Raw genomic sequence first — 16,389 nt, forward strand, 5'->3', positions numbered from 1 at the left:
GAGTTGAGTTGACTAACTGATTTATCAGTGCAACAATCTAATTTCAATTGTGTAGCTGAGCAGCTAAACGAATGGCTCAACGGCTTTAACGACTATCGGCTAACGGCTAGCGGCTAACGGCTTTAGGCCAACTGGCTTTGGGCCGTCGTGTCAGCGGCAGCGCCAAGTTGTCAACTTAATTTACAGCTAACATGTGAGCTACAAGTTCGCGGCGATTGAGCAAGCGATAAAAAGTATTAATTTCATAGCTCGATGCAATTAACATAAACCGGACAGAGAGACTGAATCGATAGTTATAAATATGCAAATATGTTTGGCTAAATAGTTCAGATTACCATGAGAGAATGCAATAGTATCTTTTGAGTATCGAGATCTTGCAGATACATTTTGTATCTATTGGTAATATTTCTGTTATTGATACGAATGCAGTTTTTATGCGGCACGAGCGTCGACATTTGGCTGACAAATGCGCTGACGTGTTTGACTAAATGGCAATGCATCGCAACACTTGCCAGACACTTGGCAAGTGCCAGAGAGGGGGCGCCATATATAGTATATACTACTATATAATGCTTGAAATCGAGAAAACGTATCATCAATTGGCATGCATTTGCATAATTGGAAGTGAGTTGCTCAAATGCCACCGCAGCCATAAAAATCACAAACTAAAGGTTAGCATATTCAGAATGATAATGGAATCGATTAATATAATTCGAATGCAACACACACACACACACACACACAGAAGCGCACACTTTGCAGCTTAACGCACACACACTCTCAATGAGGATATCACAACGGAAATCTTAAATCTAAATATTTGAAATCAAAAATCAGGTTCGGTTCACTCGAAATCAGGTTAACAAATCACAAGCACACACAAAACAATATTCCCCCGAAAATATATAACGAGCGCATAAAAATCGTATTCAAAATACATTAATTTTTACAGCGATTCGAACTATAAATATGCCAATAAATTGCCACAATATATAATCATAAATAAGTATTATTATCGACATACCCCATCCCATACTCATCGCCCAATATCTCCTCCATTCATTCTCGGTGATGTTTTTTGTATCTTTTGTTTTTTTCGAAGACTCAACTTGAGAGCTGTCTTATGCCATTTCAAAATCGAAATACGCGCACTTTCCGGCGAAATGACAAAATTGAAAGCCTCGACTGTAGACAACACAGTCGTAAAGTTGCGGTGCATAGACGGTTGAGACTAAAAGATACTCATTAATATGAGTATATGACAGCAGGAAGTGTATCTAATAAGCAGAAGGAAGTTGTCTTGGATGACAATTTAGTATATTTTAAGCTTTTTGGCATATTTCGATATGCCAAGTATGACATTTGGTATATTTTAGCATTTATGCTGTATATTATTTGGTATATTTTAAGAATTCAAAATGTCCAGTACTTCAACGATATACCCAATATGCACTTTGGTATATTTTAGTTTTTATTGTATAATATTTGGTATATTTTAGTATTTCTGTGGTATATCATTCGGTATATTTTAAGAATAATACCGCACATTCAAAATGTGTAGTAATTCAACGATATACCAAATATCGACTTCGGTATATTTTAGTATTTTTATTGTATGATATTTGGTATATTTACTGTTTTGCTTTTACTTAAAATGTGAAGCGAGTATTTCAAGGTCGAGCACACTCGGCTGTAGCTTTCTTACCTTTTTAACTTTATGTAGTATGTTAAATGTATTCAATATTTTTATCATGCACATCAGCATTATCAGCACATTCAACTTTTCTCTACTCGTATTCGAGGGTATCCATATTTTATCAAGTGTATGACTCGCACTTCAGAGCCCGACAAAAGCGACAACAGCAGCAGCAACAACACAATCGATAAACAATTTCAATAAATCGTGCTAGTACAATAAAAGTAAATTAAACGCTTTTGGTTGCCGCGCTTCTGTCGAGTTGTGTCTCAATTTGCCGGACCGGTCAGTTCCAGTTGCAAGTTGTGAGTTGCCCATTGTCAGTTGCCAGTTGCGAGTTGCCAGTTGAAATATTCACGTTCATTGCCAGTGGCCAGATCTGTGATGAGGTGCCGCAATATGCGTAAGTTAAGTGCCCAAACGTGGCCCAAAGGAGGCAGCCGCAACAACGTCAACATCAACTTGAGCTCTTCACACAATTACATGGAAGCTGCCAAAAAGCAAAAGAAAAAAAAGAAGCTGAAGAAGAAAAACAACGAACAAAGAAGAAAAAAAAACTTTCTACATTTTGTCGGCTCAAGGGCTAACCAAAAAAAAAACAAGTAAGAAAGCTACAGTCGAGTGTACTCGACTGTGAGATACCCGCTACCCATTTTGAATAAAAGCTATATATTTTGCATTATATTTCTCAAAATATACCAAATATACTGCAAAAATACTAAAAAATATACCAAATGGAATATGTTGTATATCGATATAGTACCGCATTCTAAATATAACATAGACGGCACAATATACCAGATTGTCAGCAAAAGCAACTAAGACCTCCAGTAAGTAGGCGTTTTTGCCCATACAAAAGTATTTCTTTAATAACTTCGACAATTTTTGTCTGATCGTAACCAAATTTTCAGGAATCATAATTACTATAGTTGTTATTGTATAAACCAAAATTCGTAACTCTAGCTTTAAAATTACGTTTGTTATTCGATTTTTTTGATTTGCGGGGGCGGAAGGGGGCGTGGCAAAAATTTGAAACAAACTTGATCTGCGTGCAAACATAACAAATGCTGTTGAAAAAAAATTATAGCTCTATCTCTTATAGTCTCTGAGATCTAGGTGTTCATACGGACAGACGGACAGACGGACGGACGGACAGACGGACAGACGGACATGGCTAGATCGTCTCGGCTGTTGACGCTGATCAAGAATATATATACTTTATAGGGTCGGAGATGCCTCCTTCTACCTGTTACATACATTTCCTGCCGGCACAAAGTTATAATACCCTTCTACCCTATGGGTAGCGGGTATAAAAAATACAATAACAACAACAAGTTTGAGACCCTTTTTGGCTTTTTATCTTTTGCTGGGGCGTCAATGAAATGCAAATGCTTAGCCTGCTTCTTCTCCTCGTTGTTTTTGGCTGCTTATCAGAAATCTATTGGCCAAAAATGTTGGCCAGATAAGCAGCGGCCTTTCTCTTATTTCGTGTTGCTCCCTTTCGGCTGCTTTTGCGTCCGTGTTGCTATTAAGCCATAAAACGCATGCAAATGAAGGCGTTGAAATGCGCATGGCCAAGTCAGCAAAGGAACTCAGTTCTGGGCCATTTTGCGCCTGCTTAAAGGGCGCAAAAACTAACGCGCTTTGCCTGCAGATGAGAAGGCGACGAACACAGAGGAGTGGAGAGGAGAGGAGAGGAGAGGAGCGGGGCAGCTGCCGTCTGGTTGCAGTGGCAGCTTTGCTGGGGGTAACTCGACTGTTGTGCCACCGGCTGACTGGCAATTAATTATGGTCATAGCTTCAGCTCAGTGGCTGACTGGCTGACTGGCTGCCTGGCTGGCTGGCATATGTTTATTTACTTAATTTACTTAATGACACACATAACAGAGCAGCAACAACAACAACAACAGAATGTATCTCAAAGATGGGCACGAGTCGCGCACATTTGGGTGAGGTCATCGTGGTTCTATAAAAGCATTTGTATCTCGACGTCTCCTCTCCATTCTCTATGTGTGTTGTGTCTAATAAATAACATTATTAATTACCAGTGCAATTAACTATAAGTACACCAACATTCGAGCGAGGGACGCAGCGGCGACCCCAAGGCGACAAAGCAGAAGACGACGCCTCAATTTCATCTCATAGATACACACACTCATACACTCGCAGTTGCTACATTTGCTGCACTTTGTGACCCAATTTGAATTTTTCACAAGTTTCTCTCTCGCAGTTATTAAGGCAAAATTTTATATTTGTTTTTTAGATCGCACTCGTTAAAGTTCTCGCAGAGTTTGCGTCTTCGTTCTTGTGTTTTTTTCTTTCTTTTTTTAATGGTTCATTTCGTCTCATATTGAGTGATATATGAATGCATTAATCTTTGTTTATGTTTACGAGCATATGTTATGGGCGCGTGAGTTGTCTCTGAGTTGTGCTCTGTGCTTTTGAGTATCGAGTTTTATGCAAAACGTTGCAATACGATCGCTTATGTTATTATAACAGGAATTAGGCATATACACGATTTATGCCAGCCATATAACGTCGTTTTATAGAGCTGAGCAGAGATATTAAGTTAAAGATTTGCCCGCCGAAATGATTTACAGCTGCAGTTAAAAGAAAGTTCAAATTAGACGAACAAAAAGATACTTTTTGTCAAGAAAAGAAAATAAAAATCTATACACTATATATATATTGTATATACATATCAACTTTTATAGATGTATGAAGTTAAAGATTTGAAGATTAAAGAATGCTTTTGTTAGAAGAAAAGATACTTTTTGTCATGCAGTTGGAAGAAAACTCCATAACAATATTTTGAAAATAAAAATCTATACACGTAAGAAGAAATTAAGTTACAAATTTGCAGTTTAACGAGACTTAAGAGAAGAAGATACTTTTGTATCTTTGCAGCACTTATTAATCATGCAGTTGCCAGATAAAGTTTTCAACAAAATTGTAAACTTGAAAATGCGCCAAGATAAAAATATATACAAGATTTACATATATAGATAGATATAAAAGGTGTTAGTGTGCATCTTTTGTTGTCTGTTCTGTTGTGTTGTGTTCTAGGAACATTGCTTCATTAATCTTTTGGCTTTTCTCTTGTCTCGTGCTGCTTGTTACGCTTTAAATATTGAAACTGTCAAGTGCATAATCATCTGCCCCGGCCAAAGACAAAGACAAGAACAACAACAACTAAAATTACAGGGCAACTAAAAATGTTTCAAACATTTAACCCGAACTGCAGCAGAAGCAGCAAAAGGCGAAAAACTTGACTGCTTCTTGTCTGTTACTGCTTAGACTCGAATGTGTTCTGTGCTCCCCTTTTTTGGTTTTTGGTTGCCTTGCGGCTTGCACTCGTCTGCTGCTGCCGCTGTTGCTGTTGCTGGCTGTGTCACAACGCTTAATCTTTATTAATTACAGTGGAATAATAAGGCAGCAACGAGAGAGAGATAGATGGCTGGCTGACTGGCTGACTGGCTGGCTGTCATAGAGCTCTGCTCATGTGGCATGGCGCATAGTTTGGCAGCCGCCAGACAACAAGGAGAGTCCCATGCCAGGTCCGTCAACTGATTAATGCCGCAGCCAAAGAGCCAACATGCCACATGCAACACCAACTTTTGGCTGGTGGAATTTTAGCTAGGGTTTTTGTTTGCTTTGCTTTTGGTTTTCTCGGTTTTCGGTTTCTGTTTCTGTTTCTGTTTCTGTGTTTCTAGCTTTTGACTTTTGGGAGCAAGTGCGTTGTAGTTAGCATACGTGGCGTGGCATTCATCAACGTACAACGCACAACATTCAACGATGGCGTCAACAAATGCCCTCCACATGCAAAACAAGACTCCGAACGCTGCCAAATGCACAGCGGGTCGTCGAGAATAGAGGAAAACGGCATATAAAAGGCGGCAAGGTAAAATTAGATAGCGGAGAACGCGGCTATAAAAACCATTTGATCCTTTTGTGCGACGCACCGCACCGCACCGCCTGTTGTCGACCTTTTTCTCTCTTTCTCTGTCGCCTAATTACGCCTCTATTTTGGGCTAATCAGCAGCATTGACCCCGACCCCGACCCCATCCCCTTAGAGGACAAGGGTCAGCTGCCGTTGTCGTTGCTGCTGCTGTTGTGGCATGTAAATGAGGCAGCTGTAACAAAGTTGCAGCTAAAATAGTCTCGAATGTTTCCATCTCCGATTCCTATTTCGATTGTCACTCAGTTTTCGGGTGCTGTGCAAATATTTGTCAGCATTCTGCGGCCGTTAGCATATTTGCACTTCAACTTAATGCAAATGGAAATAAGTTTTTCTGAGAGAGCAGCTCAGCAATTAAATATGCGCATAACTGTTGATAATCATCGAATCAATATGCTGACAATTTTCTCACGCACAAAACTCTCTTCTTTTTTTTTGTGTTGTGTTGTATCTATCAGATACGCCAGTCGCTCTACAGGACAATGACATCAACATCATCCACAGCATCATCATTATCATCATCGTCTTCATCGTCTTCATCGTGTCGGGGTTCAGATCGAGCGCATGAAGTCAACGAGGCTTAGAAGGGGTTCGAAAATTAAAAGCAGACCAACGAAAAAAAAAAATGAAATGAAAGGAAGGGAAAAAGGATTTGTAATTTGAATTTTAAATAGACGTCGCGGCAGGAGCAGCAAAAGATGCCTGCTTGCCTGCTTGTAAATTGTATTTACTGCTGAATTAATTTCGAACATTTATTTTCATTTCTTTTTCCCATTTTCTGTGCATCGATTTCTAAAGGAAATCGCAGTCATCCAACAACTCTTTTTTTTCTCACTTGCCATCTCTATTGCTCTTGCGTGTTTGCTTAGGTTTCTCTATTAAAAAGCAAAACCTTTTTTTATATATCGCTTATATTTTTTGTCCATTCGTTTTTCGGTGTTTTCTTAAAAGTTTCTGACAGGCGCAGTCATATGTAAATATATGCTTGAGAAGCCCAAATGAAGGCGAGTCGCGTCTCAAAAATAAAAAGGGTGTGGCCATATCGAAAGGGCGCAAAGACTCAAGACTCAAGACTCTAGAAGCAAGACGCAACTCGCAGCTGCCTTTTAGCTCGGATTTCAATTAATAATTTCCAATGAATGTAACGGTCACAAAAGATCTAGGAGAGTCATTAAGCTACTCAATTGATAAATATATTTTTGTAATTAACTATTAGATTATTATGAAGTTATTTCAGTTTTAAAGATATCTTTTAGTTGCATTTCTGATTAATAAATATTCTGTCAGAATGCAAAGGAGTGTGCTAAAAGTTTAACACAAGTCAAAGTATCTCCAGGAAGAATGTCGAAGAAATGACACGAACTTTGCCAGAAGTCATAATAACTAATAGAGAATGATTCATTCAATAGATAAATATAATTCAATAAAACTATTAAACTATCATGGATTCATTTCATTTATGTATATGTTTTTTTAAATAGATACATTTCTGACTAACAAATACTTTGTGAGAATAAACAAGAATTCCACAGAAGTTAATCAGAAGTCATAGTAACTGAGAATCATTCAGATACTCAATTGATGAATATATTTCGATTTAACTATTAAACATTAATCTAATCATTTCTTTTTTGTTATGATATCTATCAAGTTTCTAGACTTCTGGTTGATATATAATTTGTCAGAATGCAAAAGAGTTTACCAGAAGTTTGCGGGATTCATTAAGCTACTTAGATAATTAGATAATAATTAATTCAATTCAATTGAAATAACTGAAAAAGTCATTTCTAACTAAAGCAACTACATAAATGCAGCATTTTTATTTAATAATAACTGCTTTATCATTTGTTCTTAGTCAGCTAGAATTTGCAATTGAAATGCTTAAATTATGAGTTCAGTTGAAAGTTGAATTGTAACTCGCAAAGTTGAATTGAGATTATTTACTGAAAGCCTTTAAAATAAGTGAAATTGCGCAATTTCTAAGGTTTCGCCTACTGTGCTGTTCAGTTCAGTTGAGTTGAGGGAATCAATTTAGTTTCGTGTGTGTGGCCTTTGAAGGGATTATCCAGGAGCCAGGCAACGCCCAAGTCCTGTTAGCAGCTCCTGCCAACTGCAATTGCTTCGAATTGCTGCAAAATGCTGAATTGCAGCAATAATATTGCAACTGACATCGATATGTGCCATTTGATTTGCATAATTCTAGCAGTCAGCACACAAAACGCAGGACGATGACAAGGACGAGGACGAGGTTTGTGCCTAACCCTTCTCGTGTGTGCCCAGCCCAAAAAGAGACAGAGTAGTGTGTGTGTGAGAGAGAGAGAGAGAGAGAGAGAGAGAAGTTCTGGGCAGGACCTGGGCAACTCGATTCACTCGATGAGTGAACAGCTTAAGCTGCCAACAGCCGCGCCCCCTTTTTTGTTGTATCTCGTTGTCGTTGTCGTTGTCGTTGTCTGTTTGCATTTTTGCAAATTCATCGATAATTGGCAATTTGAAATGGCAACAACAGAGACAACAGACAAAGGCGCGACGTTTGTGTCGTGTGTGTGTTTTATACCCGGGGTTGCTTTTCTGACTCTTTGACTTTGCCTTTGCCTTTTACCCCTCGAACGTGTGCGAAAAAGGAAAACAACAAAAAAAGAAAAACAATATCGGGTTATGTCAAGGGCGCATTGCATTTTGGCAAACAACAATAAGCGATCACAACAAACCTCTCATAATGCCAGCCGATAATAACTTAATGACGTTTTAATTGCACACAACAACAAGTTAATTAAATTCATTGTCCCTCTCTCTGTATGTATGTGTGTGTGTGTTTGTGTTTTAGGTCCGCCAGTCAAAAGCAATTCCAATCAATGCCAAATTCGATAACTTGTTGACGGTCGCCAAAAGTGTTGTTGTTGTCTGCACGGTGGCAGCAATTAGTGTCAGGCATTTAATTGCCATACAAAAGATATATTGAAATTATTAAAAATGCATTTAAAAAGCAATACGAAACGAAACGAATCGAGAGATGAGTTGACTTTGAGATTGAATCAAGTCAAGTTTTGTGGAGCTGCATAAGACCAACAAAACCGGACGCAACTTAAGCCCCAAAATGCGAGAAGCCATAAATCGTTTATAATTATTTCACAATGCGGAAAAAATGTCGAGATATTGAAACATTCTCAATTGCACTGACAACTTGTATGACTTTAAGTTTGATACTCGTATTGAGACTTCACTTTCGGGACGCTGTTAAAGTGGTTCCGAAACTCTAACACAACAGACAAATTAATAGCCCACGTCTTGTTGGCAAATGAAATCGATTTGTCTAACATTTCATAGTTGATTTTTTTTTTGTTTCGTTGTTGCTGGCAGATTACTTAAAGTCATGATAGATAGATAGACAGAGCCATAGAGATACACAGATATGCATGTTACTTGTTGTAAGACTCGCAATCGAAACATGATCAGTTTATTTGATGTATAGTATAAGTTTTTTTTTTTTGCTTTACAGACTTCATGTGTAATAATTTCTAATGAGAATCTTTCGTTTTCAGCACACAAAACTGGCAGAAACTCCTCTTTCGAAGGTAAGCATAACTACAACACAACAGAAAAAAAGGGCAAAACGCCCCAAAGTGGCAATAACAAAGAGAACAAACATTGCCAACTTTTAGTTTAGTGAAGAGGGAGTGAAGAGTGGGTAGTTTGAAGAGGGGGGAAGAGTGCTCTTTGGGGGCTTCGAGTCGAGTCTTGGACCTGGTCGACGTCTCGGCGAAACTCTTTCAAGTTTTTTTGACAGCTGCTGTCAAATGTTGAAAGCAAGCCAGGCCCCAGCCCCATATATATGTAGAAGCGAGAGAACAACCATACAGAAATATCTAAAACAAGTCAGCCACAGCTACAGCTACAGACTTGGCCAAGAGTCAGGCATAGAGTCAGTCATGGCCATGGCCCAAAGTGCCCCCAAAGTTTGTGGCCTCCCGCCTCTCTCTCTCTGTCTCTCGCATATCGGAGAACATCTCTATACGAATACACAACATTCTTATAGCCTTCTTTAACTCTCTAAGCAAACTTTTCAAAAATGAAACCAAAACAAAAAGCAAAACCAAAACGAAAACAAAAAAGCAGAAGAAAAGGAGAAAAAACAACAGCAACGAAACATAAAACAATAAAACGATTTTATAGTTTTCATGCACGAAGTCCACGAAATGAAAAATTCTACAATTTAAACTGACATTTAAATTGATAGTTCAAGAGATGCACACGACAGATACCAAGCTAGAAAGAGAGAGAGGAAGAGAGAGAGGGATTGAGAGAGAGAAACATACAAAACGAAACGAGACAGCTACTAAGAGAGGAGCGAGAGGGGAACGAGAGGGAGCAGCATAAGCTGAAAAGTATATACTCATATATGATGCCATATAGAGGCGTGGCGGAAGGGGCAGACACACACACACACATACACACACACTTGCAGCTGCTGCAATGGGTGACGTACTACAAGTTGTTGTTGCGGCTGCTGCTGCGGCTTTTTGGCGGCTGATGATGATGCTGATGTGCTGAGCTCCCCATTGTTGTTGTTGCTGTTGCTGTTGCAGTTGTGGTGGCAACAGCAACATAAAAAAAAAACAAAACAAATTCATACAAATATTTCAACTTGAATTGCAGTCTCTGGGAAAAATAATAAAGAAAAACAAAACAGCAAAAAAAATATAATTTAAAGCGAGAAAGTGCAAAGACAAAAGAGTGTTTCCAACAAATTTGATAAAAAGAAATGCAAAATTAATGCACAATATTTTTGGATTCAACAGGAAACAAAACAAGCAGAAAATATCTAAAAGGGTTTTAAGAGATTTTTGTGTAGAAAGGTGATAAAAAATTACTAGAAGCAAATGTATTAGCGACAAAAATAAAATCAAAAATTGCATGAAAACAAAATAGAAACTAAAGCATATATGAAATGTGGTATAATGAATTTATGCAATTTGCATTTATATAATATACACTAAATCACTAATTATTTTAAGTGAAACATATAAAAGGATTTTAAGAGGTTTATTATAATATACCTAAATATAAAAAAACTTGCTAAAGTAACAAAGTAATTCAAGTGAGAAAGAACTGAGATACAATTAAATGTGAAAATAGACGAATCTGAAAAGAAACAAGTACGAAAATATGCCAAATATACCAAATTAATATACCGCAAAAATAATAAAAATATGTCAAATGCTATCTATAAGATAGTACTACATGCAAAATATACCATCGAGTGAAAAATATACCGCATTGGCACGCAAAATATACCATAGAGTGAAAAATATACCGCCTTGGCACGCAAAATATACCATAGAGTGAAAAATATACCACATTGGTACGCAAAATATACCATCGAGTGAAAAATATACCACATTGGCACGCAAAATATACCATAGACTGCAAAGTAAACCAGATTATCAGACAACGCAACTAAGACTCTTAGTAGGTTAAGGTTTACGGACCTGTCTATATTGTCTCGGCTGTTGATCATGAAAAGAAAGAAAGAAGAGAACTCAAATTATATTTTCCAAAGTAGAATATATCTAAAAGGGTTTTAAGAGCACTTTCATTCATTTTTTTTAACAGCTTTTAAAAATAAAGTAAACTCGAAAATTCTTTGAAAACAGGTTGAATCAGTTTGAAATGTAATTGAAGAAAATAACTATAATTTTGGAATGCAATTACAAGCTAAAAGCTTTCATATTTCAAGCGTTGTCGGCAAGTTCTATTGAGTCACAGCCGAGAGTTGGAAAAACTCTATAAAATGTATAGTATTAGATATATGCTATAAATCATTTGTTGGCTGGTTGTGGCAACCAACAGCGGTTACGCGATACATATTAAGCGTGTTACCAAACATACGTACATATTATCTAACACATTGCTCGGCACACATAATATTTGTTAAATAAACATTGCATTTCCACAGTTTGCATTCGCATTTTCAAGTATAAAAAGCGAATGCGAATGCGAATCGCAATCGCATTCGAATCGGCAATCGAAATCACAATCGCAAAACGCGATCTAAACTCGAAATGCGAAATCGAAAACCAAATAAATATGGCAAGATGTATCTGTAGATGTAAATGTATCTGCAAGCAAGCAAATGTATCTGTGTGTTTGGCCTGCCAACTCGCACTCGACATTGTTGTCAACAGTTGTTGCCGCCTTTGTCCCGTTGCGTGAGCGCTATCAGCCAAGCTGAGACCGAGACTGAGATGAATGTTGAGATACTCGCGACTTGCGACTTGCGACTTGCGACTCCGCGGCGCATAGTTTGTACTCTGCACTAATCTTATAATTAGCATTCTTGGCAGATAACAACAACAAAAACAACAGCGAGCGTTGCTCGTTGCTCGCTTGGACTACAAATAACAAACACGTTGCAATTACGAGTACAACAGCAACAGCAACTCGACTTGAGCCAAAGTCGAAGTCGAAGTCGAAGTGGAGTCGACTGTTAATCGGATTGCATGATAACTGCACATTAATTAAAAAAAATCAACTAATACTTTTATGAAACGAAACAGTGCTAATTGAATTATTGCTGCCATGCACTCGCCTCGTTTGCTTTCATTTCATTTCGTTTCGTTTCGTTCACTCATTTTCTGTATGTTTTCCCCTCTTCTTGGTTGTTGTTGTTCTTGTTGTTGTTGCTCGTTTAATTGGAACTTTGCTCTCTCACTCCCAAAACTGAAATTTAGAACCTAACGAATCCCGCACCCGCAGCGACATATTGCTTACGTTTCCAGGAAGACTTAAAAATGCCAAAACCGAAAAAGAGACTCGCAGACTTAGAGAGTCAGAGAGAGAGAGAAAGAGAGAATGCGAGTGTACTCTAAGTTTTTGGGATATATGCCGACTTCTAACGGTAACCAGCTAAAGCCTGCTCAAACCAGTCGAAGTTCAATTTTTTGGGCAATCCATAAACCAACCCAGCAACAACAGCAACAAGAATGTCAAGCTCAGTTTTCAATTGCAACTACGAGGCTCATATGTTGTGCCTCCTGCTTATTTTCTTTCCCTCTTTTCTGTTTTTTATTTTGTGTTTTTTTTTTTGGCATGTAATCCGAGAGCAACTCGAACAGCAGCAGCAACGAAAACAACGACAACAACGACAACAACGACAACAATTTAAAGAGGTAGCCAAGTAAGCAAAGCAAACATTGTTTTTGGGGCAGAAAAGTGCGGGCTTAGTCATTTGGTTTGCTGCTCTTGCTCCTTTCATGGCCCGGCATATTAGTTTTCAAGTCTCTCGCAGTCGCATTGTTGTTCACTCTGATGAGCCAACGAACACGAAAGACCGAAAGAACAACAACAACTGGCAAAAGACGAGCCCAAAAACAACAAAATTGACAATGGACGTTGACGCTCAAGTATCTGCAAGTGCACGCAATGTATGAGTACGTTTTGTATCTTCTGGATACATGCAACGAACTGTGCAAAGGCTAACACACAAAAGGGCTGACAAAGGGATGAGGGAGGGGGCGGCATTTTGAATTAAGGCGTTGCAGACATTTCAACAGCATGTCGCTTCATTTAAGTTTTTTGCATCAATGCACTCGTGACAATTTGTCATCAAAAAGAACAACAGCGGCGAACAAGATATCATAGCAAAATGTATTCTGACGTTCTGCCATATTATTTTAAATTAATAATAAAAAAACACAGATAAAGTGAAAGAGAGAGAGAGAGAAAAGAAAATGCCAGAGATTACTAATTTTGAGTTTTTACGAGCGAGAAAATTTAAGAACTGCATATAAACAATCCGTTTCTTTATCTACCCAAATTTGTTGTAATCTCTTCTCTTCTCGATTTAATAGCCGCAACACTTGAGTAGCTTAATGAAAGCCTAATTACATGAATATAAAAGCCATCTTTGGTCAACTTTGTGTGTGTGGTCTTTCCATATGGCGACGACCTCTCGCTGTGCGTTTCCGTATGCGTCATGGGAATGGGAATCGAAATGAAAAAACAAAGTCAGAGTAATAATAATAAAAATAATAAAGAACAGGCAGCTAAATGTCAGCTGTGTGTTGCCCACTTAAACTTAAACTTATGCATATTTATATAATTCATTTTTAAATATTTAAAAATCTGCCATCAACAGCAGTGGCAAAACATGCTCGTACTATATATTAAATATCAAGATTTTATGATGCATAATGCGAGCGGAGAAAGAGAAACAGAAAGAGAGAGAAGGTGGATTTTTATTACCAATAATTTTGAAATTTGTTGCGACGAGTGCAAGCATTCAACTCGTTATAAATATAACCACAGATCGACATATATATATATATATTTATATATACACACACACACATACACACATCGATGTGTGAGTGTGCAAGTGAATTGATTGTAAAGCCGCCCGGCCCCGTCCAACGCGATTATTTACGGTTTATTTTCAACGCTTCAGAAATAAACATGAGAGTAAAAAAAAGCAACACAAAAAAAAAGCGCAACATGAATTTGTGTTTGTTTTTGTTGTATTTGGGTTGGGAACAAAAATATTGCATACTAATTTTAATATGTAAGACGCGGGCTTTGAAGGCGCATCCAAGCCAAAAATAGATGTCAAGTGAAATGAACAAGAAAGAAAGCCAACATGTGTAAAGAGGAAGGTAGAAGATTCTTTATTTATTTATTTCTGTGGCATGCTGTTGCTGCTGCTGTGGCAAAAGTGTCAAGCGACGACGCAGCGCGTGTATTTTCGAATTTGTTGGCAGGTGGAAGCAACGACAAGTGCCCCAAAAGCGGGCCCCAACTGCATTCATATTTCAATATTTTGTTGCTCGTTTGCTTTTATTTGTTGTTTTCCATATTTATAAATAGCCAACGCTGCTTTAGTCTTCTTCTTCTTCTTCTTCTCTGCTACTGCTGCTGCAGGGGAAAACAGTGAAAATTAATTTCCACATAATTTTTATGAGGCAATTACTCATCGACACACTGTGTGTGTGTGTTGTTATTTTATTAGTTGTGCATTTAAATAGAATTTGGCCAAGAATTCTGTTGTTTGTTGATTACACATGACGTATACGCAATTTCAATGCCCATGCGAATTCATGCTCTCTTTATGCCCCATTCTTATTCTGTGTTGAATAATTAATGAATTGGGCAAACTGTCAGCTTATTACCCCCGTTTTTATACCCGCTACCCATAGGGTAGAAGGGTATTATAACTTTGTGCCGGCAGGAAATGTATGTAACAGGTAGAAGGAGGCATCTCCGACCCTAAAAAGTATATATATTCTTGTTCAGCGTCACAGCCGAGACGATATAGCCATGTCCGTCTGTCCGTCCGTCCGTATGAAACACTGGATCTCAGAGACTATAAGAGATAGACCTATAATTTTTTTTCGACAGCATTTTTAATGTTTGCACGCAAATCAAGTTTGTTTCAAATTTTTTGCCACGCCCACTTCCGCCCTCACAAATCAAATAACAAGCGTAATTTTAAAGCTAGAGTTTCGAGTTTTGGTATATACAATAACTACTATAGTAGTTATGATTCCTGAAAATTTGGTTGCGATCAGATAAAAATTGTCGAAGTTATCAAAGAAATACTTTTGTATGGGCAAAAACGCCTACTTACTAGGGGTCTTAGTTGCTTTGGCCGACAATCTGGTATATTGTGCCGTCTGTGGTATATTTTGAATGGTGTACTATATCGATATACAAACATACCATTTGGTATATTTTTAGTATTTTCGGTATATTTTGAAAATAATACCGCAATATTTTGCCTTTATTAAAAATGGGTAGCGGGTATCTCACAGTCGAGCACACTCGACTGTAAGTTTCTTACTTGTTTTTTTGGACTCTTTGCAATCATAGGGTATTCATATGCCCATTACTGGGTACATAATTACGCAGACACGCCCCACTAAATATATTTTTAAGAGTAATACACCACGGCTATCGTCGACTATCAACTATTCATGTGACGTGTGGCAGTTGCAGTTCCATTTCTTTTTTCTACATTTTGTGGAAATGTGTTGTAATTATTTGGAAATGCTTTCTAGCGATAATTGCGGGTGCCACATTTTATATATTTTCTGTATTTTTTTCTTTTCTCTCCCGTTCTGTGTGTACTATTTGTCTTTGAGTTGAGGTTCGTTTGTTCTTCAGCTGGTTTTTTGTCAAATTATACAACATTTATCATCAATTATCGCAGCGCTTGGCTTGAGAAATGCCTGTCCTATGTGACGCACGCGAGAATATCGCTATGAATATGACAGAGTGCGAGTGTGTGTGTGTTAGAGTGTGTAGTAGTGTGTGTGTGTGCGACATCGTGTCATGAAATTGAATAAGCAAATGACGTGCTGAATGCCAGTTGAAATACGTTTTTGTTGTTCTTCTTCTCTTTGCGCGTTGCCGTGTGGCATTCACCTCAGCCGTGGGGCAACCGCAAAACGCAGTTTAAGTGTAGATACAAATGTATCTAAATATACATATTTGTGTGTACTTGTAACTGTTACATTTCATGCCAAAATGTAGACAATTGTCAATTTGTGGCAGCCACAGAACGTTTCAAACACCCCTTTTAGCGACAGAAAAAAAAAGACCGGCAAAGCACTTGACTGCGAATGTATCTCACAGATACATAGATACTCGTATGTATGCATGTATGCGACGCACATGCTAAACGAATGTTGACAAACAATTATTATTTTATTATTATTTGTTTGTCTGGCGTATGTTTCGGCT

At 37.9% G+C, this 16,389-nt stretch overlaps 1 protein-coding gene across 2 annotated transcripts in view; it reads left to right on the forward strand.

Moving 5' to 3' along the window:
* LOC132792368 (uncharacterized) overlaps nt 1-16,389 on the forward strand; it is a 40,693-nt gene that overhangs the window by 17,229 nt on the left and 7,075 nt on the right. The window contains exon 3 of one of the 2 annotated variants that reach the window (XR_009632995.1): nt 9,195-10,539. Coding sequence is in view for 1 of the 2 variants with exons in the window: in XM_060801710.1 (XP_060657693.1) it covers nt 9,195-9,227 (33 nt within the window). In the remaining variant the exon portion in view is untranslated. Of the gene's footprint in view, nt 1-9,194; nt 10,540-16,389 lie in introns of those variants that run through there. The other variant, XM_060801710.1, reaches the window with a different exon arrangement.

This window comes from Drosophila nasuta, chromosome 3 (assembly GCF_023558535.2).
Source record: "Drosophila nasuta strain 15112-1781.00 chromosome 3, ASM2355853v1, whole genome shotgun sequence".
NCBI lineage: Eukaryota > Metazoa > Arthropoda > Insecta > Diptera > Drosophilidae > Drosophila > Drosophila nasuta.